Source organism: Athene cunicularia (genome assembly GCF_003259725.1).
Source record: "Athene cunicularia isolate RWA chromosome 5 unlocalized genomic scaffold, athCun1 chr5_part2, whole genome shotgun sequence".
Taxonomy (NCBI): domain Eukaryota; kingdom Metazoa; phylum Chordata; class Aves; order Strigiformes; family Strigidae; genus Athene; species Athene cunicularia.
The window spans coordinates 3937866-3963801 of NW_020799102.1; the positions used below are offsets into that span (position 1 = coordinate 3937866).

The 25936-nt window shown below is 36.6% G+C and overlaps 1 protein-coding gene and 1 long non-coding RNA gene across 8 annotated transcripts in view; one reads left to right on the forward strand and one right to left on the reverse strand.

Annotated features, from left to right (window-relative positions):
* Positions 1 to 15677, forward strand: part of LOC113481135 — a 41627-nt gene extending 25950 nt beyond the window's left edge. The window contains exon 3 of the long non-coding RNA XR_003398608.1: positions 15586 to 15677. This is a non-coding gene — a long non-coding RNA (uncharacterized LOC113481135). The remainder of the gene's footprint in view (positions 1 to 15585) is intronic.
* Positions 1 to 25936, reverse strand: part of SOX6 (SRY-box 6) — a 322621-nt gene that overhangs the window by 61707 nt on the left and 234978 nt on the right. For all 7 annotated transcript variants that reach the window (XM_026850473.1, XM_026850475.1, XM_026850472.1 and 4 more), the window contains 2 exons: positions 6554 to 6703; positions 2472 to 2652 (listed from right to left, as the gene is read on the reverse strand). In XM_026850473.1, the coding sequence (XP_026706274.1) occupies positions 2472 to 2652; positions 6554 to 6703 (331 nt within the window). The remainder of the gene's footprint in view (positions 1 to 2471; positions 2653 to 6553; positions 6704 to 25936) is intronic.

The window sequence follows — 25936 nt, forward strand, 5'->3', positions numbered from 1 at the left end:
CAAAGAAGAAGAAAGAAATTTTGATTACTTGGCCATAAAATCTATGTCAATTTTTAGAATTTCTTTATAGAGAGAACCATCACTCCAGACATTTAGCTTTCAATTTCCCAGTTACTTTTGGGGGACAGAGCTTTTTGTCACCTTAACATGAGTGTAAAGCCCTAAATCAGTAGAGAAAAAATGGCTTTCTTCCTGTCATGCTGGACAGAAAGGGAAACTTTTAAACACATCGAACTCACACAAAACATTCCTGTTGCATCTTGAAATGCATGCTAGAGGTAAAGACGAGTACCCCAGATATCGTTTCTTATTTGAAACCTAAAGACAGAAATTATTTGATGTCTGGTTTAGTGCTGCTGTGATGAAGCCTGAACTTGATCCACCTGTTCCTGCATGGGAGTATCCTCTGTACTGCACATGGATAGACTTGTGCATATATATATTCTAGCTAGGGAATTCTGAGCAATCCATGTTTGTGCATTACCTGTGTACCTGCCTGACAAGCAAATGTATTTTATAAAAATTCTGAATTTGTTAGATTTGTGAACTTACAAACAGTCCACTAGAAAAAACAAATGAACAAACAAATAAACCAAACAAAACCAAACAGGCTAAGAATTGGACTCCTTCTTCAAAATTAATATTCATATTCTTTTTACTTCATTCACTTATCTGAGTAAAATACAGCAAATTCAGCCTCAAAGGACACTGAATTCTATTTAAATAAAAAAGGTTAAGATTAAGGGTTTCTCATGCTTTATCTTGAGAACCAAACAGTTGATTTAATACTGTGGTCTACCCGAGAAGAGATGCAAATTGTGATGTTTTAGATGGAACTGTGATGTTTTCTGTCTGAATAAAGCATCCCTTCCCAAAATAAAAGTAACATATTAAAGAAGAGTCATTCTTGCTTGGTAAAATTTCCAATACTCTGAACTGATTCAGCAACCAGTTTCCATTCTGGAGTTTAAGTAAGTTGGGAACTATATTTGCATGACTTTTAATGAGACTTGGACTCTCGAGCACTTAAATTTCTCATAAAAATGGAGGAAAAGCTCCTACATTGCTTGGTGATTTTGACAATGTTTCCCCGGCTTCTTTTATACTTAAGGATTGAGAGGAAAAGTTTTTATGACTTTACAGGAAAAATCTTCACACCTTAGGTTTATCTTCTCTAGCCATTTCTCTGAAATGGTCTATGACTCCAAACTGATATGCCACTTAATGTTAGATAATGCAGTGATAGCTGGAAATAAATTGACAGGTAGAATATCTAGCTAGCTGCAGAAAGTATCTTTCAGAGATCATGATGTTCCCAAGTGTTTTGGGAACGGAACAAATCATAATTTTTATATATTTAATGTATACATTTAACATATCTGTTCATTATTCACAAGTGTTTCTATATATTTTACAAGTACACTTGAGCTACAGATTCTGAATAAGTGGTCTGTAGTAAGTATTTAGTCACTGTTAAAATTTACTATTTGAACTTTCAGGCTGATCATCTATTTTGCAGCTCTTGATTCTGTTTCTTGACTGGGTAAGGTAGTCTTCATACATAGTTTTCAAATCAATTTTGTTTCATTGCTTAATAAGCTTTATTCCTTAATTAAACAATCTTGAACATAGGTCAAAATTTCCCTATTAGAACCATATGAATTAACAAAATCTTGTCAGATGGGTGAGCAAATAATAAAAGCATGAACAAGTAATAAAATAAACTGGCTGGACTGAAGCCTTTCTGTCTTTGTTAAAAAATATATATATATATATTCAGCATATGGTCTTTGTAAAATGAATTTAATACCCAGAATACAGAGGATTAGATTTCTTTTAGAATGCTGTTCTGGGTAAAACTCAGAGCTAAATAGCTGAAAACCACACTTGGGGTTACCTTCGTGCCTGGCTTCTGGTTTAGTGTAAACCATGGAGATACTGCATGTTCCTTGACCCTGGTTCAACAAAGTGCTTGAAAACTTGTTTATTTTAAGGTATGTTGCAGTGCAGGTACACTAACCACAGGAGCCATTATGTGTGTACCTCCAGTACCTAGTCAGGCTCCAAGTGCATGCAAAGACTTTTTTTTGTTTCTTTAATCGAGAGGTCAAAATTCAAAGGCTAACTTTGCATGTACACGTGCAAGTCTTTGGGGAAGATGTTCACACAGCCTCTTTTACACATTTTATATATGCATCTCTATTTACTTATGTGTATATATTTGTATGCATGAATGCATATTTCTTACTTTATATATTTATTTGCTGTATTTCCTATCAATGCCTATCACTGCTGCATCATTTTGGTTACTCTTGTAAAGCCTTGGCATTCAAGAGTTCTCTGAAAATCTTTCCTGCATTTAAACAGAAATGTAGGTCCATATATCTACCTAATTCAGAAGTGTGCTCACGCTGAGATTTCATGTAGAAAACTTGCCAGTTTTCTCCTTTGCCCAGGACAGAATTAATTACCTAAAGAGGATCCTCTTCCCAGAGATCCACCAAGCGGGCTGGGGATGCCACTCTTGTTCGTCACTGTCACTGGACTGCTTTTACTTGCTGGGAAGAGGTTCTGTGTTGGAGATGTTGGGGATTTGACAGGTTCAGCTGTTTTGGGTCGGGCTGAAAGATTCAGTGGCTGGGCTGCTTCATCCTACAGGAGTTTAATGTAAATAATTATTAAGAAAAGACAAATGAACACATCATTTTGCAAGCAGCAGTTACTTTACACCTCGAAGACAATACCACATTCTCCAGCAATAATAACAAAAGAAGCTAATTATCTGCCTCCTTTAAGATTCAACGAAAGGAAACCTCATTAATTTCTCTGTGTTATGCTTCTATTTACATTAACTATGTGGCTGGATCGTTCTTTTTGCCAAATTAAAATTTGAATTAGCTCACATTACAGCTTAATTTCCTAATGTGTTTTCAGAGATCTAAATTAACCTAGGGCATTTACAAAGAATTATTTAAAATTTCCAGCAGCTCAGTAATGCTTTTGCATTGGTTCTATCTGAAAAGTTCCTGGCACTATAAATATAAGTTATGTAGCTTATTTTTAAATGTATTAGAAACTAGGGAATCAGAAGTACTTCTATGAAAGAATCATTTGGAAACCCTGACAGTTCTTTGGCCCACATTTAATGCTGCTGCTAACTTATACATTCCATGCATCTTATTTTGAGTGCATGTTTTGTTTAGTAAAATAATCTGTGCTGTTCTCCCATAATAGAAGATAAGAATTTCACTGAATTCAAATTCCTTGATGTACTACGGTAATGAATGCCTACTACATGCATTTTAAAATAGATTTTATTTTCCACAATTTAATTTTATATATTTTACAATATCTTATTATTCATATGTCATCTGTTTTTGACAGATTTATGTAAAATCAATATTTTTTTCACATGAATGCTATTCTGCTTCTTGTTCAATACTTCTGTAATTATTTCTGTATTCTGTAGTTATTTCTGCTGCATTCAACCTTTAGTGTGTCTGTATATTTATTTGCATAAAGACAAGGAATATTTTTTAAGGATATGTAAATCTACTATCAGCACTTTTATATTTTCTGATACTTTTCATATGAAATTACGGAAGAAATTCTGTCTGACATATATCTTGTTTCAGTGCTATAGGAGAATAAATCTAAGAAACATCTCAATTTTTGGAAGAAGACTCATTCAAGCAATTAATTTCTTTGATCAGGATAGATAGTCACAATATAACCTTCTACCCATTCTTTGAGTTTGTTCCTTTTTCTTAATATGTTAAATGAGACAGAGCATTTTGAAAATTGTAAACCAGTGATTTTCTGTAATTAAAGAGCCCAGTAAGATAGATCTCTCATTTAAAATGTGCCCAAAGCAGAATTATGCTGCATGTAAGAGAATATTGTCCATATTTTAAAACACTGTGCTGATCACTTCAAAGCTTAGAAATATGTCAGAATACAATAATACACGACGTTATCTCATCTTTTCCATTCTCCTTAATGTCAAGCGGTGATTTGGCAAACTACATCTGATCAGGCACAATGTATTAAACAGGAAAATATAACAAACAGGTATTTAAAATGCCATCGTATCTCCAGTTTTAAACTGTTTCATTGCATTGCATTTCATAAACTGCATGACATTTTTATTCTTCCTGACCTTGCAGTGTGCACAAATGTCCACACCTGTTCAGAGTCCAAGTGAAAGCAGAAGCAGGTATAAGGGACATGGTCCATTCTTGTGCTTCGTGGCCACGTTTACATGCAATCTGTTTCTTTGCACAGATACAAAGTGGTTCAATACATTTCTGTGAGAGCTCAGAGCCCCTTTCAGACTATGAAATTTGCCAGGCTAGGTACAGTGAGCATGTACACATTCAAACCTATGCTACTGTGTTCAATTTCTAAATAATTTTCTGCCTAGGACTCATACAGCCATGTGAAAAAAAAACCCTCTAAGTACCGCCAGAACCTGTTTGTTTATACTTCACAGACAGCATTCTCATTTCTGCAAGGCAACCAAAAAGCTGGAAAACATTCTGGTCACTGACTTAAAAAGCCCCTATCGTTACTTTTTGAAAGATCTGACTCCTGTAAAAGAATTCCATCTTTTCTATAAATAATACATGTAGTTTATATAAACAACTGCTTAAAAACAAAGAACATATAGAGGATTTGATAAACAATGCATGATCATCAAAATTGTAATGTAAAGGTAATGTAATAATTCAGAAAGACAACATAATAGGACTGCTTTTATCCTAATAATGAATTTCTTCATTATTCATTGGTATTTGTCCACATGAAGCAGCTGTAATTTAATATTTTCAGTGCAACAGTGTGCTTAGTAAAAATAAGAATAAAAAGGTTTCTTTTTTGTTAATATATATTTCAGTCCATTCAAGTAAATTATGTAGGGAAACCCCCAAGAATTTGCATGTGGTCAGTTCTGTAATAGGACTCAGCTGGCCACAAAGCTGGAAAGGTATTGGCCTTGGTTCAAGGAGATATGTGCTTGAATTTAACCAGGGAAAATTTTACTCGTATAGTAAAGGTTTGGTTTGGTGTAGATCCATTTGGCTCACTCATTTATGAAATTACTTTTTCACATTAAAGTAGTCAGTAGTATATTCTCAATACCATAAATCACTGGTGTTAGGTATCACTATACTACGGCAACTTTGCTGAAACAGTTGGGCTTTGCTTTTGGTGGCTTCTGTATTGACCGTAACAAACTCTGCATATGTGGTAAATTTCACTGACTGCTCTCAAGCCTGGCACTGGATTACAAGAGGTAAAATATTAGACTAATACACATTTACAGTTAAGTAAAGTGAACGCTTTGCTAAATAAATGTTAGATCTAGCCATAATGGAATAGTTTTTATTTATTAGTACTCTCAGCCTAGCAAAAAAGTGTCATGGAAATTTATCAGCCCAGGCAGAAATATCTACTCACCCACACTTTACCACGATGATTAATGATAATGAAAAAACGAATGATATTTTACTCTCATGTCAAAAGATTTAAAAAAAAAAAAAAAGAAAGAAACCCTCACCTCAAGTGAGTAAAATCTTCCCAGGCTGATTTGAGGCTAAGGACTGTGTGCCTGTGAGGTGTTAGCAGCTAGCAAAACACCATTCCGTATCTCTCTCTTCTCTTCCAAAGTCACTATCTGCCTTCTTTAGATCTGTTTTAATAGTTCTGCATTTACAGCACTATCATTCAAATTGGTAAAACATCTGAATGTTGGTGGGTTTTTTACAGTTTGAAGTAAATTGTTTCTGAGCATATCTGGTCTCATGAAATTCCGAACAACCACAGGAGAACACAGGAATAAAAGCCAGCCTGTTCCACCCAAAGGTACTAGCTGCACCACAGATTTCAAGGGGTGCGCGATGTTCATTTCAAGCTGCTGGCAAATGCCATGTTGTAGCTGCCTGGTTCCAAGCAAGTGAGAATAAGCAGGCACAAGCATTCAGCAGTGGCGCAAAACCAACAAGGAGCAGCCCGGTTGTCAGCAGCTGTGTGAAATCAGCAAAAGTCAAATCAATCTGCAGTGACACAATGTTTTCCCTGGAGTCCTGACTTACATCTTAGTTTTCTGTGAGGCTTTTTCCAAAACTGTAGAATAAGTACAGCTAGCGATTTGTAAAATAATTAGAAGATCTACAGTCTCTCTCTTGCCCTAACAATATAAGCTAGAACCGTATTTTAAGATATTCAAAAGTTCAATGTGAAACAATTCATGAAATGGACGCCATTTATACACATTACTAGATTACAAACTGAAATCTTGAAAATATCACATTTTACTGATGAATCTGTTGTGCTGCCTGTGGTAGGAAGAGGGACGCCTGGTATTTTTGGAAGCAAGAAGTGAATTCTTTCTCTTCCCTTCTCTATGCTGATAATACAGCACTAAACCGGAACATTTTAGTTGAATATTGAAGAACTTTCATGTGGTTCTACTTCCAACCGTAAAACAATTAAATAGACCATTTAATTTCACTGCCCTTTTCAGACACTGACTTTTTTCTTTACTGAAAAATACCTTTACTTGAGTTACCGGGCTGGTCCCTCTCTTCTCATTTTTCATCCCAGTGGGTGAGAGTGCCCCTGTTGTATTTGGTGGCTGTGGAGTAGATGGCATTTTGGCTCCAGGAGAAACTTGCATGCTTGCCAGCTGAGCTGCATACAGTTGCTGGAAGACAAGAAGATATACAATATATTCCTGCAAAATTCCTAAAAAAAGAGCTGTAAATGTACATAATTTTTATTGCTCTACTGTTTCTTCTCTTAAAGGAATTATATACTTTTAAAAAAAAAAAAAAAAAAAAAAAAGACTGGAAAAAACACACACCAATATCTTTTTTCTTAATTTGTCTTTTAGGTGATTTTTTTTTTTCCTTCTTGATAATGATGGTCATGGTAATGAGCAGAAGGTTTTACTGTGCCTGAATATTAAAACCCAAATTGGCAAAATTATAAGGCTGTTTATGAAAAGGAGATATAAACTCCTGTCAGAAACAACAATGCTTCAGGTCTTTCTGTTCTTACCCGGAAATTACCCACCAGCTCTAGAACTTCTACTGGGAGCTGATACAGCAATCATTTGCTACCAGAAGGCAATGCTGCATCTTTCCTAGACATCAGTGAAAGTCAAAATAGGCAATAGGGTATGTCTCCATCTCAGTGTATAGTGATTGTTATAAGTTCTATAAACACTAATAAGAAATGTAGGCTTAAAAATAGTGATGAAAATACAAAAACACCCCCATGGAACTTTTCAAAAAGTTTAACTGAAACATAATTAAAAAGTTGTATATTAAAATTAAATATTCCTACCAAAGTGTTTACTGAACAAAACCAAATAGGTTTAATTTCCTTCCAGTGACCAAATTTAAACCCTCACCTTGAATTAACATCAGCAATAATTCTTCTACCATAAACAGGGAAGATCCTAATCCCTCTTCTACACATAAATCTATATAAACTTTGCCTTATTAGTGAGAAAAAAGCCAGGTGGTTTGTATGTAATTTCCAACATTACTATCATTCAGATGGACAAATAAAAAAAAATTACAGTAATCAAAAGCAGACCTTTCAGCACATGTAATTAAATGAAAGCTTAATAAAGAATAATTTGCAAGAGCCAGATGTGCTTATGTCATAATTGTTGCTTTCTTTGGAACAATTTTTCTAATATAACAAGCCTCCACAGTAATGAAAGTTACACAATACTGTAAGCTCAGTGACTCAGTGGCTAGACAAACGTGTGAAGGAGGGGCAGAGTCCGAATTCTGGGCGACAAATGAAAACTCTTGCTTGTGTGTGTAGTTGTTTCCTGCCACCCCTTTTCAATACCACACAGAGGCTACACAAGGATCACAGATTAATATTTTGAAATCAATGGTGTTTAAATATTTTGGCTAAGGTTCCACTGTTTTCTGTGCTAGAAAATAAGAAAAATTGAAAATAGAAAAAATTATCAGCTTTTGATGATGTCCTGGAGAATGAAAACGAAGCACTCTAATAGCAAGTGGGGTTTTTTACTCCTACTACTGGGATCTTATCTCTTTTAGTATATATTCTTCAGGTCAGTTGATGCTTGCTTAATAGAATGCTCTGCTTATATGAGAGGAGAAGCACATTTCACAAACTTCTGAGGGCCTGCACATTCTCAGTTCAGAAATAATCAGAGCCTGTTCTATGGAAACAGACAATACAATTTAAAGTGAAACCCCAAAGATTATAATGGCTTTCTCAGTGTTCTGTACTTTGTCTATTTTTTTTTTTAACATTAGGAACCTGTTTAATATCTACTTCAACTATCTGGGGAGATTATTTAGATTTTACTAAACATAGACTAAAACTTTAGTACTTAATATAGCGTGTATTGCATTTTCAAGAGCAGAAAAGGAACTCTGTAAAAACAAATCCAGAATTATCAGCTAAAGTCCAAAAGAATTCCCTTCTCCCTTTCAGGTAAGACATCAGGGCTAAACAGGTGGGGTATGAGTTACTCTTTCTACGATATTCAGTCTTTCTTAGAGGATAAAAGTCAATAGTCAAAGATGGCAAGCAGCATAGATAGGGTGGTGGGTTAACACAGGCTGGTTGCCAGCTGCCCAGCCAGCTGCTCTCTGACTTCCCCTCCTCAACAAGACAAGTGAAAAAATAAGGTGGAAAAGCTTGTTGGTCGAGATAAAGACTGGGAGATCACTTACCAGTTACCATCACAGGCAAAACAGACTTGGCTTGGGGAAAATTAATGTAATTTGTTGCCAATTACAACAGAGTTGGATGGTGAGAAACACAGACAAAACCTAAAATCCCCCATCCATGCCATTTTCCAGGCTGAGCTTCAGTCTTTCACTGCCGACTCCTCTACCTCCTCCCACTCCAGCCTGGTGCCGTCAGGGCTATTCCTCGCACTTCGTCCCTCACTCCTTGCTGTCTGTGTGGCATTTTTCCCTTTCCAGAGAAGTTTTTCTCAGCGGTGCCACCATCCTGGCGGCTGGGCTCTGGGGTGGAGCCGCTGAGGAACCAGCTGGAACTGTCTGGAAGCAGCACAAGGCAGCCCCGACTGCGTCTCCTCACAGCGGTCACCCCGCAGCACCTGGGCACCGACACTGGGCACACAGGGCAAACGGAGCTTGTGGCCCGGTTAGCCATGACAGGTAAGCAAAGGTGTGTCCATCATCTCTAAAATCTGCAGCCCATGGTGTGGCTGTATCTTGACCAGATGTCTCAAGGTCAACATGAAGAAAGAGGCGTGTGATGTCGGTCGGAGTGACCCGGCACCTGAGCCCCAGCAGGACTGGCCACCAAAATGTTCACAGCCCTGTCAGGATCACAGAGATAGCAGCAAGAAAAGCAGGCCTGTTATAGTGACTATCTAGGAAACTGCTCGATTTTGGAAAAGAAAACATTAAAACCAGAATAAAATTAAAATTATACACTCCTCCCAGTGTGCTGAGGGATGTATTGGCTGTACTGCAGGTAGTGGGAGGAAGAAATATTTCTAAAGGCAGACAGAGAATAACAGAAATTTTGTTGTCTAATATATATATATATGCATGTGCATATAATTCATCACTAGGTTACTCCAAGGTCATAGTACTGGCTTTAGCTTTGCGTTTCTATTAATTTGTTTTACACCATAAAAGCAAATGTAAATTAAGTAACAGTAATTAGCTTTCTGGTTTGCTTAGCCTTTAAAACAAAGCTCTTCCACAGATGAGTGCAAATCTTGCAAGAATTTGCACTAGCGCCAGCAACACTGCCCTGTGCACTGGGAGGCTGTATAACTTCTTTTAAATACCAGTTTGAATGGGAAGCTAGCCAGTCTGGAAAAAATATGTACACACCACCATTGCAGGGGAAAAATGGATATTTTTGCAAATTCCACTGTTGTGGCTCAAAGTGGCAATTTAAGACCTGACACTGGAGATGGTCAGGTTGTGAAACTTTTATTCGCAAGATTAAGGAGGAGAAAAAAACCCAAACAATGAGCGAATGTCAATTGCTAGCTTTTAATGCTCAAAAGTTTCAATGGATTTTTTTCAATGGAAATTCTAACCTACCGACTATTGAGTAGTGACTAAAATATTAACCTGCCTCAAACACTGAAACATGTCTTCTTTTCAATGTCTGTCTAGCACATAACGAGAAGAACATTTCATGACAGTTATGTCAACAACAGATTCAGAAGGTTCTTGATTACAAGTTAAATATTCAAAACCATCAAGCATCCATGATTGTTTTAAGAAGCCTTAAAAATATATAGCCTGGTTTTTATTTTTTTTTAAAAGGTCTCTAAGTTAGATTTTTACAATCCAGTTCCTGGCATCTAAATATCAGTAGTGCTGATTTTGAGTTACTGAGTGCTCCTGCATAGTTAACAGTTTTGAAAACAGCTCTCTTAAGGTACTTGAGCAAGGATGTAGTTTTAGAGTTTTTAGAACCAGGTTTCTTCTGGTGTCATGATCTGACACTGAAGAGTGGGATTTTGAAATGCCGCAAGTCTTAGTTAAGGCAATGACAAGTGCAGTCTCACATTTAGGCACCTGGGAATTTACAGGCTTATGGACTTAAGCACTTGATACTGAAACTCTATTCCGGCTGTAATCAACTAAAAATCTAAGGGGAATTTATGAAATTTGGAGGTCACTATGAGTCTGAATGATGTTCATCTACCTAAAAAGAAATTACAGACGAGTGGGAAAGCGCTGTACTCAGCATGTGTACAGCACAGCACAAGTACGTACTGATTATTTTACCTGTAAACAGCAGAATTTACACTAAGCCTTTGCTATTGCTTAGAGCTACCATTCAGGAAGAATTGAATAACCAACAAAAATAATCATCTGGGGGTGGTGCTGGTAGTATTTTTGCTTCAGGAATTGCCAATGGCATTTGATGAATTATTTCCACTTCATTCTTTTTATAAAAAGTATCATCCATGATCTAAAATTTGTCAAAAAACCTATGAATTAATAATAGAGCATCTTGACTGATCCAAATATTAAAACCTTTCTTAACGCCATCTAAGTGCCACAATGCCTTTGCGAGATATTTTCATGATAGAGAAGGATAACTGCCTTTGCTCCCAGTGTTCATTCATGCCTTGCCAGAAGACAAAGGCCTTAGGCTTACATATCCCCCGCAGAGGTTTCAGCATTTTTTCAGTAGTTTTTCAACTAGTTTTTTCAACTAGCTTTCAATAATCAAAACCCTTTCATTAGCTCAGGTCCCTGTCCCATATGACTTTGCTTGCACATAGGCTTGTGGTATCCAACACACATGCTCTGTTGAACGACACCAATTTTTTTTTTTTTTTTTTTTTTTTTCCAGCAGGAATACTGATATTTACCTCTTAGGCTGCAGCATCTGTGTCTAAATGAATGAGTAAAGGTAAAGAATTTTGAGAATCAAATGTTACAGAAGTAACACATGGTGAGGAAAACAGAATGGGCCTTAAATCTACACAGTGAACGGAGATTTGCACTGACAACAACTTGTTAACTTTGTGACAGGCTGTTTTACCACCTAACACAGAATTATGATAATCATAACCTTCTTACCAGTGGCTTGTCAATGACAGGCCTTATGGAAAAAGTTTGTTTTGAGAAGATATTTCAATAAAGAGAAAGCGATCGACTGCTGCATAGGAGAGGCAGTTTCTCTACATCCATGAGCCCAGGGAGGAAATGGAGAGAGCAGTTGCACTTGTCTATACAGGAACAAAAGGGAAGGGGCTAGACATTTCAACTGACTGCTTTGGTGACGGAGAATTTGGTCACAGCAGCGGGGATAATTCAGTTGCTATTCTTTGCAGCAGAATTGTGAAGAAACTCCAGGAAGACCATATGTGAAATATGTAGGTAAGAGAGAGAGGGGTTGCAAATAGTCAGTGTAGCAGATAATCGAAGTGCAGGTGATGAGGGCTGGCCTAGCACGATGAATTGCAATGGGTGCACCTGGAAGATGCCCCAAAAAGAAACTCAGTAGAAGGCAGCTTGATTCAAGGAGAAAGAAGGGATCTGTTCTAGAAACATTTATCTATTTTGTTTTTCTGAAAGATTTATGATGAAAATGAAATAACATTCTCCTTTTTTTCTATTTGTGCATTATTTCTCCAAAGGTGCTAGAATTACTCTTTTTTTCTCAGAAACAAATACTAAATTTTCTGAATACTAAATTTCCCTGATTAATTCTAAAGTTTTCCATTACTAAAAATACAAGTCCTATGTTACATCTTCAACAAATACATTTGCTACAGTAAATGAAACTGAACAATAAAACTACTGAGAATCAAGTGAGAATCCTTATTTGTCAGCATTTTAAATGAATTGTGCAAAGCTGAAATATCTTATTTATAGAGATGAAAGTTCAGCTATTTAGACAATGAGTAATTTGGTTTCTAAAGATGAAAAACTCTAAGGAGTGACTGCAAGTGCTGTTGAAATCCTGCACTACAAGAGGTAATGCAGTTATTTTTTTCCATAGTATATTTAGTACATAGTGTTGCAAAGCTATAATTCCAAAATTTTCCTTCCGAGTATATAACATGCAATAATAATACTTAGAACTGTCTGATCACAAAGGGTTTTTACAAGCTCAGCAAAACCAGCAAAATCTTTACTATTTCCAGTGCACATTTCTGAAAAGAAGCTACCCAAAACAAAAAAATTCCACCTTCAGTCAGACTGCTTATTTTTTATTATTGGTGTAGAGGTGCTTAAAATAGGCTTGATGGCAAACAGATTAAAAGAAACAGAGTCTCTGAAAAAGTTGGGGTTTTTTTTCTGTTTGGGGGAAGAACGGATTAGTGCTCAAACCAATGTTTTGGGTGTCCTAGATAATAACTATGGAAATAAAGGTTAAGTGATGACCTGAACCTTTTCAAAAAGCAGAACATAAGCATAAATATCCTACCTAAAAATTTCAAACCCATCTTAATCTAAGTGCAAGAACTGTTTCTAAAGTAAAGTTAATTGTACTTATTCCTTCCTCTTTTTTTTTCCCCCTATATATATATATATATATATATATATATATATATATATAAAAATATGCCATTTTTGTATTTGGCATGTCTTTTGCACCAAATACTTCAGTGACAAACACTGCAGTTGAGACCCCTACTATAGCACCAAGGTAGAAAATGTGGTTATTGACTCATGTATGTACGGGGTTTTTTTAAAAAAAGCGCATGGTTACTCTTCTCTTTGTTTTAATATGATTTTTATGCAGATCCTGAGAGTGAGATGTAGGTTAACAGAAAATGACACCCAGAAACACAAGACAGCCTAAGTAAATCGTCAGCAGCTTAACCATGTGACAAACCCAGGGGCAACTCAAAGGCAGCTATTGCCTGTGGAGTCTGCCAAGAAGCCAGATGCCATCACCAGAAAAACACCTTCCATAGCTCAGCATCTGTGTCCTAGCAGTGCTCTCCACACAAAGGAAAAGGAGGAGGAGGAGAAAGAGAAGGAAAGGTGCCTATAAAATTGTTAAAGGAAATGTACATACACATGAAAGTAACCCTTATTTGAATTTAAAAATCTGAAATTTGGAAAAATCAAAGCTTTTGCTAAATGTAAACAAGATCCTTTCAAATACATATATATTTTGTGGTAAAAGTATGTTTTCTTTTCTTTTACAATATATTTGTGCATGTGCTACCTGTTAAAACAGTGCATTTTATAAATTTGTTTTGATGAAATTTTATGTCTCGGTGGCATTTTCTCAGTTTGTTGCAAGAAAAATTTTAACTAATCAGAATAAGGTGAGTTTTATAGATCTGTTAGTACTGTGGGACAGACCCTCCTTTCATTTTCACATGTGACATCATGCAGGTAACAGTAGCTTACTATTTAAGAACAAAACATACAGCAATTATGCAACATCAACTTAACTCATAGGTTAAGGCTAAATAAGTGAGAACTGTTTGGCTTCACAGGGGTATATCTGAAATGGCGTCGATCAAGTATAGCTACATGAAGTTGGAGTAACAATTAGGGAAAAAGTGTTTAATTTAGAAATACAGTAAATAATAAGTAACAATACACATAAATACTGCTGTGTCTCTATAGAATCCAAGTGTCATAATATATGTACATGGTTCCTTTTAACAGCATCATTCCTTTCTTTCCATTGTTTGTACATGCCTAACCTATCCATAGTGGACATAACAATCTGATTTTAAACACCTGTATATCATCCTACAGAGCGTGAATAGTCTCTACTTCCTATAATAACGCAGAAAACTTTGCAAAAAGGCATTAAGGTGTCACATGAGATGGCAGTTAATGAATTGTCATAACTAATGTCATAAAACCAAAGATTGTTGCAGTGATTACTTATGCACTTGCTGGTTAATGTTCTCTCAGATTTACTGAAGCCCAATACATGCAAACTAACTGTATTTGTGAAAATACAAATAATACATTTTGTAGTCACAGGTGGAATCAGAAGACTTCAGTTTTCCCTATATGTTCAGGTGTGCACTTACTGGGAAAAAAAAATAATAATAAAAATCTTTCTCAGCTAAAAGAATGATTTTACCAGTAATTCATATTCATTCACTTTAGGTGTGTTGGTTTTTTTTTTTAATTATTAACAGCAGTAATTTCAGTGTCTGTCAGTTGCTATTCTATATATTGCCACGGGAAATTTTTATGTGGCCCCATATTCCACTCAATCCCTGTCTCCTTAGGAGATACACATGCCTGTTTTGCTTCTCTCTCAAGCTGCAAAGTCACAGATACCTAATTTCACCGCTGAGCGTCTGCCAGTTCCAGCTCCTTTTAGTGACCACATATTCATCGTACTCGTTCAGGAAGAGAAAAAAAACATTCTCGTTGCTTCTACTGCCCTGCTGCGGAAAATGGCCAACCCATACCAAAAATAAAAGAATCTCTACACATTTTTGATACTGCAGCTTGCATTGTTGTAGTACTGCAGAGTCAAGATCCCCTTATGCAAAATAACAGCTTTATTTTGTTAAAAGGCCCTAACTTTAAGTGGACCATGGAATATTTATGGCTCTCAGTAGTCCTTTGAAAGAGTTATCTTATGTTTTTATGCCGATCATGGGTCAGAGGTTCAAATCAGCACTTCTTTCTGTCACTCCTTATATGTTTTACTATAATTTACAGCTCAGCAAGAGGACTCATAAAACAAAAGTGTCTATTTTACTTCAGCAACTAATTCTAGCTAATCAAAGCTTTCCAGCAAAACAACCCAGCATGAAACTCTGCGTGGAAAATATGCAGAGAACAAAGCGTTTTGTCAAATAACACATCTCATGATGTAAACACATATGTCTCTTATAGGAAATTTTATCGCTTCCACATTATCGGCACACAAAAGGAGCATTCTTGTCGCAGACCTGGTGTGACTGTGGAGCCATCGTCATTGGAAACAAGAGCCTGATTAGGTTCCCACACAGATATGAATAGATTTTCTTTTTTTAGTGTAATGCTGCCTTTCTTATTTTTTAAACAGACTAGTAATTGTGGCTGTAAAAACAGTGAATTGTGTTTGGACGACATTTGTTTCTTCATATTTTTTTAGCTACCCAATGACACCAATTATCCCATATGGTTGTCCTCTTCTGGAAAGTCTGAGTTAATCCACAGCTGTGAAGATGAAGACGCACCCAGCAGGCTCTAAATCTGGTGGGTCTCTTGTCTGCTAATAAAGTCCACAGTCTGCTGGACAGATGTTAAGAGGATCTGTTAAATAAGTCAGTGACAAAGACACAGACTTCTGCTGGGGAAAATAATTGGCAAAACCGTATCTATTCTTCATAGATTTTCATTTCTTGACTTCTCTTTTGGAGAAGCAAATTTTCATTACTTGATAAAGAGAGTCCACAGCACATGTAATATGTCCTGCTCAAAATATGAATGGACTAAATGATCACATTGGCATGTGTTCTGAAGAAATGATAGATCTTTTTGTCATTGACTTATTCTTCCAACTGTATTTCCTGCACTGTCATTTTAAGTTTGGCTTTATTCATCATAGTACGGGTTTGTACTGGGAGATCCTGAATAACTATTGCCAACTATAAAATATCTCCTTAAATTTTTAATGTAATCGAAAGTGTAAACTGAAGAAGAAAGTACCATCTGACTGATTATTCTTTACATGTTATTAATGTTGCTTATTCTTAAATAAAGGGATTACAGATAATAGATCTTCAACGCCAAGGCTCATGTTGATGCTCTGGTAATAAAAAACAACCCAACAACAAAAAACAAACAAGCAAAAAAAGTGGAATGAGAAGATACCTGCAGCAAGATCTATGTTTAGAGACTTACTCACTTTTGCCTATCCTCACCTGTTTATCATCATGGCCTGACACCACAGATATCCCCTCCCAAAGTCTTCACTTTTTTTTTTTTTTTTTTAATCCTTTCCAAACAGACTGAGTGTTGGTCTGCTGAGAATATGATGCTAAGCCACTTTTCCTGTAGAGTTTTTAAACTGGGCCTCTGAGAAAGGGTTCGATACAATTCAATGACTGAAGTAATACCTTTGTCCATCTGAGCATTAAATGGCCCATTGAAATACAGCTTAGTTAGAAAGAATTTCAGTAAATGGTGCTTTCTAATTTTTTTTTTATTATTATTATTCCTCTCCCAACAGATTACAGCCTGGATCTGAAAATGCAGCTCAATCACTTTTGGTTGCCTCTCAGGTCAGGCCTTTAGCCAGTGTTAATTAAATATAACCCCTTTAGAATACTGGAGGTTAAATGAGAGCAACAAACTGGTCATCTTCAAAATATTACCTCATGCTCTCCAGAAAGCTGTAATCTATTTGGGACGGCCCTCATTTAAACACATCAGTGTTAAGAAGGAAAATTTATTGGGGAGGGGGGGGGGATCCATGCTAAATGCTATTTTGTCCAACAGCTAGTAATCACAAAACATTAAACACCTATTTCCACGCAATATACCACGTCTATTGTGTTTAACTAACACACATCATAAAGGAAAGTGCTGCAGCAGACAATTTAGGCTGTAGCAGCACATACAGCACAATTTTCAACTTGATAAAGTGAAACTATAAAGAATCAATGCGTAAGTCAGACAGCTTCCATACCTAATACTCTTCCCTGCAGCTATTACAAGTTCACATTTTTGTCTCTAGTAGGCATGAACATTAGTATACCTTCAGTTTCACGTCTTCAGTCACATTTTGTTGTCTGTGCCATACAATTTGACCAGACCATGAAATTGGAAAGTAGCTGAAATTGTCTTTTTTCATCTTAATGATTTTAAATGAGAAAGGGAGGTTTTTTTCTGTAAGCTATTTGTTTACTGCTTTGTAAAAAGTTTCCTAAAGTGTTCGTAACAATTTTACTACTAAATTAGTTGAAAGAAAGCTTTTTAATACATGGTAATTAGTCTTGTCTTTCTGAACATGACTTTACTGTAAATACTCCTCCTTGACTATCCCTTTGTCCCAAGATTCCTTAGAAGAACGCAACCAAGCGATAATTTAGCATTATTGCTGCTTCAGTGCACTAATCGCTTAAAGAGCAGCAAGGACCCTATGTTCACTGCCACAAGGCTCCTACAGCCTCCTGGCCCAAGGCAGGCTTCCCAGCCCAGCAGCATCCAGATGTCAAGAGGAATATCCAGGTCCTGGTGCAGCATGCCGCTCCATTCCAGTATGGCCGAAACATCTGTTTCATCTGCTGGCATACAACCTGCTGAATACGCTGAGGCTGCCGCACAAAGTAGGGAACTGAATGAGGGTGGGAGTGAAATACTGCAGTTGCATAGCTCAGTGTATGTATATCACTAAAAAACTCTATGCAGACACAAAAATTAACACAAAATGCTTGGAACCCCAAAACTGGAGTTTGGTCATTTGCTGTCTCAAATGGAGCTCTCTGGACTAAAAATCTAGACAAATAGTAGGAAGGACAATGTGATAATTAAAGAAACCCCGAACCCTTTCTACACAATATAAGCTTAGCATTTTTTTCTTCTAATGAAGGAAGAGGCCAGATCACCTTCACTTCTCATCTTACTTATTTTATCCTGGTTTAACTCCTTATGGTGTAGAAAAGAACAAAAGAAGAAAAAGCACAGCAGTATGTAACACAAATTCCCTGTTGTGGTTATAACAACTGCTCTTTATGCAAAGTACCAAAAAAATGAGGTAAACTTAGGCATCTATTTAACAGTTTCCTATAGAGAGTAATTCAGTTCTAAAACAATAAGCAACTTCTGTCTAAAAGATAGGAATATGTAAACATTTTATACTGAGGCATGACAAAAACCTTAAACAGTTTAATTGATCTAGATTAAGTTCAGACAAGGAATAAAGGCATGCTGACTGTTCTCATCTCTCCCACTTTGTGTATCTATCTATTCTCTTCTATTTTTTCTAGCAACAAAAATGGAATAGCTGCATTTTACCATGCAAATTCTTTGAGTCATTTATGAGAGCAAGATCAAAGCCCCAACTGAGAATGCATCTTTTTCGCTGTGTTTTTTCTCAAGTGGAGGACTTAATGAGAGGTGGTTTAACCAGGAGTCTTCCTCTGCAACTGCAGAGCAGGGGCACTCTCGCAGCACAATCCTTTGGCTTAGACTTTCCTCTGGCCAGCCTGGGGACATGGCTCATGTCAGTGCCAGAAACCAGGAGCACAGAAGGCAGGAGGGACTAAATACTTCTGTGTCCCACCTCTGCACGGGGTGAGAACCTGTACCCAGAAACTAGAAGCATCCCTCAGACCTTCCATAAACACACCCTCTGTGAGCCTGAACAAGTCACCATTACTTTTATGCTGCTCAGAAATGGATGCACAGTTACTGCATTACTGCAGCGTCTGAACTAGGTATATCTGAATACAATGAAGTATTCCTATTAAAGATAAAATGTGAGCATTAATAAAAATCTAATATTTTAATAAAATATTGAAAAGAAAAACGAGAATGCAACAATATGTAAAAATTTCATCAAATGTCTATAGCCCTTTCCTCTGCAGGCAGACAGCAGACATGTCAATAAAATCTTTCTCTTAAGTACAAAGATCCACATTCCTTCATTTAATGCTGTCAGATTACCGATATACTACTTTTTTATCACAATTCTCCTGTTACTTACCATGCACAGGAAAGAACACAACTGATTTATCTTTTTGATTCTCCCAGATTGTATGTTGTACCTCACAGCTTGGATATCAGCAAAAAATCTTTAACTTTTTACGATATTATAAAATAACTGTGACACACCCTGCTTAAAACTATTATATATTTGATATAAAAGGAAACACATAAATAAAATATAAGTTAATTTAAGCCTAAATACCTTTGGTAGAAAGCCAGTCACAGGAAAGGACAACCGCACTTGCTTGAAAAAGTAATTTTGAGTTTCCAGTGGATAACATTATTCAACAAAAAATGAGAAATGTTGAAGATAAATCTTTATATAATTTTCCTATGTTTGCTTCTATTAGAACTTGCTTTTGGCATTTTTATAGCATAAATTCAACCTCATCAAAATTGTGGATAGCGCTAAATTTAACGGAGTAACAAGCTCAGCTAGGAAAGAAAGCAAGGACCAGAAAACATGGCTCCAAAGATACCTGCAAACAAAGGCTCTAGTATTTTAAACTCCTTCTCATGTATCCAAGGAAAGAAAATAAGCAGCACTTATTTAAAATAAAAATATAACCAGATCTACCAGGAAAATATGAAAATATAACCAGATGGTTGCATCGGAGAGCAGTTTTTTCATTCACTTTATGCTACCATAATACTACCTTCTCTGGTGACACTGTAAATCAAATCATTCATAAAAAGAATTTAGAACATTTTCTGATATTCCTTTAGAAGCTCTTCCAAAAATCAGGGTTTTATTCCTTACTGTTAATATAAAGTATGCTTAACAATAAAAGTGAGAGGTCTATATGAAGAGCAAGTAACTCCTGAATTCAGACAGTTTCACACACTTTATATGTAGAAATGTGTTCTGGACAAAAGCTAGTGTAAAATGAAGGGGCTGCTTAAGGAGAACTCCTGTGATAAGGGAAATAAAATTATATGATTGAAAAGCAATTAATTACAGTAAGTTTTCTGAATGGATGATAGCTATCAAAGCTTATCAAATTTTGCATTTCAGAATTTCATATATTTCTCTAAAAAAAATGTTAAACACATAGATGGGCTTTGTGAGAGAAATCAGGAGTTTCATTCATGCTCATGTCAGCAGGATTACAAGCAATTATGAGTAACTGCTTGTTGAGCTGTGTGAAACGAGTTGGTGAATGAGTTTCCTAGTAAGCACATGTCCATGTCATTGGTATGATTGCCAGTAATGTAGACAATCTTAGTTGAAGAGGTCTAAAAACATAATTATTCTCCTAATCCTACAGGGGATGAAATCAATTCAGGACAGAAGATGATTGTGTGATTGCTACTTCTAGTGTAGACCTTCTAGGTTTGTCAACTGGGCAGCAGACACTAAAACAGAGGCATAAGTAAAAGAAAAAGAAATTAGGACATGGGAAAAATAAGTGGCAATAAACCTTCTCTAGAAATAAGATCTGGCATAGGTTGGTGAGTTCATTCACCATCTGACCACCCAGATGGAGAAATTGTCAAATATAAAGATTGCACTATTTTCCTGTGTAGTCAGAACGAGAAAAGTAAATGCTCACCTACCACTGCTAATCATGCTGAGAAACAAAAGAAGTGCAGTTAGATTTCCACACACTTCCGTGACAGAATAATGAGACACCATCCCAATAATAAATGGATGCAAGTCAGGAAAAAGGAAGAGTCCCATTTAAACTACCTCCCTCAATTCCCAAGTCTGAATCCCCACCTTGTGAGAAGGTGCCGAGGCAGCTCTACATTTAAGAGCTGAATTTTTGAAAGTGTTGCTTAGGGTTTGGAGCTGTAATGTTTTCTTACTTTTATAAGAGACACAGACAGTTCATGTGGTAACTCGCAGCCATTCTATTATTTTCACAAGCAAAAATGGACCAAAGACAGAAATATAATAAATATATACTGGCTCTACTGATCAGGAGAAGCTTTATCAGTCAGCTGGGGCACATCTGGGAAAAAAGTCACTCAGGTGCATCTCTAGCATCCCATTCAATTAACATACCATTAAAAATGGTTTGTCCCTGTTCAGCCTGCTGCGTTACCTGATAAGTCAACATATTTAAAATGTATATTTAAATGCAGAAAACAGTGAAATGTTTTCTTTGTGAAGCAGAAAACAAGCCCAGTTTACAGGTATTTTAAAGCATTAGAAATAATTGTGCTTTACAGGCTGCTTAGCAGATCTCTCACACTGATCTTTTACTGTATATTTAGAACTTTCATATACCTTCAAGCAAAATTAAATAATTTCCTTAAAGAAAGTGCACACAAAATTATGCAAAATATGTTCAAATGTGCTTATAAAAATTACATCTAAATAAAATTCATATTTGAACCTCAAAACCAGGTAACTAGGAACTTACTATTACAAATTCATTGTAAATTGATGTATTTTACACAAGTAAATGTGAATTTGGCATATGCCTGCCATGCTTTCTGAACTGCAGTGGGTGTGATGGTATTTCAGCAATGGTGCTGGGACCAGATTAAAATGGTTATGAGGCTTCAATTTAGCCCTCCCCTAAGTGTTGAAGAATGCAGCAGAAGAAATGGTCTGGGTGAATTACTATGGATAATTCACAGATGTGTTATTTAATAAAGCTGTAGACTAGTTAAATCTGGTCACTCTTTCTAGTGTGTAGGACAAAGGATGCAACATTTTTGAAAGGACTTTACTTCTTATCTCTCACTTCGCTTCCAAAAATGCCAGTGGACATGACAACACACTCACAATTCCTGCACCTGAAATACTTCATTTGTTTCCAAGCTTAGCTGCTTGCTGTGGATCCTGCACAATACCAAAATATCCGCTATTGTGTTGACTTTACTAGATTTTGTGAATGATTCATTTAAGTCTTGAATAATCCCTTTAATACTCCCATTTAAGCATGATGTGTTTTTCTTCCTGTATTCCTTAAGATGCTCCTCCAGCCAGTCTCTTTTTTTCAGGACTGATATGAAAGCCTTCTGTTGTGCACCATCACCATATGCAGCCTTCGTAATCAGTCTTAAGAATAGACAGATGATTCCAATACTTTCTATGAGTTAGAACATTTTTCTAGTTTCTCAATCATATGGATTCTAAAAACATCAGAGACCAAATACACACAGATTTTAGACAAGCAGGGTGTTGGAGGCAATACCATTCCTATTTCGTCATCTAAAAAGACTCTACTCAGTGGTAGCAATATCTACACACTGATTTGATGAGTTCTATCTCATCTTCCATGAATTGCCTTTTCTTTTTGAATTGGATCAGTGGGAGGGAATGCTCTCTTTTAATCAAAGACCCTCCAAAATAAGGCAGGAGATAATATCATGCACCTTTAAGAGAATTTTGCTTCTTTTTAAGCATGTGTGCAGTGTGTGTGTGTATGTCTACACCTAGAAGGTCTCCTCTAACCATCATTATTCGTAGAACTTTTACTTCAGATAAAAGGTGAGTTATTAAGTTTGCTTTTTCTGTAGAAATTAGTCAGGAAAGCATGATCATACAGAACTGTATTGTTTTCCTTTGTGTATAGACCTGACTTAAAAGGCATTTTTGTCTTTAATGTGATTGCTGCTAAGTTCCTAAACATCCAAATATTTTAACACCTTCACAGGAAAAAATCCTTCATGTTTGTAATTTGTAGCCCAATTGAACAGCTTACTCCATGGTTATCAGAAGTATAACAAAATTCCAGAAACATATTCACTCGCAGCTAATTCCTGTAAGGCATACACCATATACATTTCTAGAAAGCTTGAAGGAATCCAACTGCCAGCTCAGAGTATGCCTCACAGTCAGCCTATTCCCCAAAGGGATGCCACAGTTTTAAAAGAGCTTTAAAAAATCTTGCTCGTCCCCTGATGGCACTCTGTAGTACCAGTGCCTCTGGTGCTCTGTCAGTAAATGCAGCAGTAACTTATTTGCTTCTTACTGGCTTCTGAGTGAATACATACCCCAGGGAGGGAGCTTTGCAAAGCACAATTATTTTAAAATAGAGCCTGGGCTTTCAGTGAGGGGCAGCCAGTGGTTAAGGCAGCAAGAATGTCTTGTTGACGCTGGGGGCTCAGCCTCCTCCAGTCACTTGGGCTCAAGCTTCTGCCTTGATACAGACTGAAGAGACACAGGAAACCTCCTGCAATCCTGGCTATAAGGATGACATCCTTCAAACATACAAGGTTCCTGATAAGTGAGTTTATGTCTGTGCCATTTATGATCTCAAAGGTAAATTCTTCCCGGAACAGCACATGTGCCTAGAAGGCAGCCGTCCTGCTTGGTAAGATCTAAAGGTGCAAAAGATGGGAAACATGCCAGGACCCTGATCCCTAGATGCCAGACTGAAGTCCTCCCTCTTGGGAGAGGAGAGCAGGTGCAGGACAGGAGCACTTCCCAAGGTGGAGTTGCTTAGTCATCTGAATGGAACAGAAACAGCCTGGGTGACAGGCCGGTGGCTGTGTCCTTCCTGCAACGGGAGGAAACACAAGCCCAGGACTGGACTTAGCCTTGCCACATCAGAGACAAGTACTAGAACTGCTACAGACTATAGAAACTGTCTCTTTCTTAAACAGTCTTATAAATTTTTTATTAAATAATGTGACACTGTTCCATTAAGCAAGAATGAGAGTAACAAAGACACGCTGTTTAAAGCAGTCATTGGAGACGCAGGGAATTAAATGGGTGAGAAAAGGGTCTTGCAGCTGCAATGCTGCTGTACCAGGCTGATTACTCTAGCTAATGGTTTTGTTTGTCTGTCTGTCTATTTTTACTATCTTGAAGAGAATAGGGAGACTCCCTCAGATTTTGACCAGGGATGCCATTACTGGAGGAGCTTGGAAAATCCTCCTGGCAAAAATTTCATCAGAATCGGTATTTTACTGCAAAAAGTCTCAGTGCTGATGGGCTGTCTTTTCCTGATGAAAATCACTTTGCCAGATCATTCAGGGCTTATGCTGAGAAGGAGTAGGAGAAGATGGATTATTAACAAATTCTGCAAAGAAAGGAGGTCATATAGTAAAATATTGACTCAATGACATCATTTTCATTGATACTGCCACTGATATAACTCAACTTGATAACACAGATATTATATACAGAGACATAAACATTCAAGTGGGGAAAGGCACAAGCATAACTATTTCATTGATTTTAATTAATTTTTCCTAAGTATTGCAAGGTTGGCATATTTTAAATTTTATTTTTATTAAAGGCCTTGCTTGGTCTCTCAGACCCCTAATAAAATCCTCCTTCGACCTCTTTCCTTACTCTGCTACAACTAAATTTCTACATAAGAAAAGGACCAAAATATTTAATTTACTACTTCCGTATACTGAAATTTGCACACACTGTTCCCTTCACTTAGGCCACTATTCACTGTATCATAATAAGCAACATTCTCTTAAAATATGCCCACCTAGAGCTCAGTAGTCTTTGAATGCTAGATAAAATCATTCTATAAGGCTAATGAAGACAGAAACTCTGCCTGTAACAATATTAAGTTTGTTTTCTCTAGTGATTCGAAGAAGTGAGCAATCTGTCAGTAATACATTGAGGGAAATTACTTGTCTTGTAGGAATTCCCGCTGACAGTCACTCACTCACAGTGCTGACCCAAACATCTACCCGCTGACAAACAAATTACACTGTCTAACTTTGAAAAGGTAACTAGCTGTTTTTAATTTTGATTGGTCTCACCAAATCTTTCACATTTACCCAATCCCCATTCTTAGTCATGTTAAAAAAAAAAAAAAAGGAAAACCCTGTAGTTTTTGCATTTGAAAAAAAATTATTATTGCCTACATCCGAGAGAGTTATGTCAGATAAAACTGTTAAACTGTGTCTAACCAACATTAAGACTGGCAGCCCTGCCAGTGACTGACTGGGTGAGTGAACACATTACCGAGACAGCATTGTAGAAATTAATTTTCTTCAATAAAGTGATTTTTAAGGCTCATATATTTCACAATCTAAACATATGTCACTGTTTCATAAACAAAATAAATGGATTAAAATAATACATTACCAATATGCTGACACATGGAGATATTTTAATTAGAAATACTTAAACTGCGTGATATTTAACTGCTATATTTGTTGAAGAGGCGCATGCATCATTTAATAAGACATAAGGCAGGTACATCACTTTGCATGATGTGGTACCAGAGTGGGACCAAATCACCTCCAGTGTGAGCTATCACTATCAGATCACATTAGCCCCACTAAAAAATTGCTTCAGGGTTATAACATATAGAGGAAACTCCGCAAGAGCAGCAGTCCACTAAAACAACTTTTTCATTGAAATAATAAGTCACCAAGATTCTAGTTCCTGAGAATAATATTTCTTCATAAAAGGCCACATTTAACATCTTAGCTATTTAAAGGCCATATTTACATGACTGTCGCATTACATTGGCCTCTTTCCTGCACATTCTTCTTGACTTACTTTAAGGACCAGCACTAAAATAGCTGAGGAAAGCAAATGTCAACTATGTCCTGAAATTTATATGTGTGAGAGAATTGGAATAAGTAGAAATGTAATATATTGTTTACTGTACGAGTGCCCTCTGTTCTCTAAAGGTCAAAAGCATTGTAACCTTAGAGTTACAGTTTCTGATTGTTCCCAGGGTTAAATACATTATCAAAATTAATGGTTCAAACCCCTCAACCTTCAGATATATGAGTATTCATGCCTCCATCTGCTGAACTGTTCAACTAAAAATAGCATTCTTTGGCCTTCCCTCAACTAATATTGTGCCCCTGAGGCAGACTGTGCAATGCTTCAGCAGCGCACTGGATCCGCA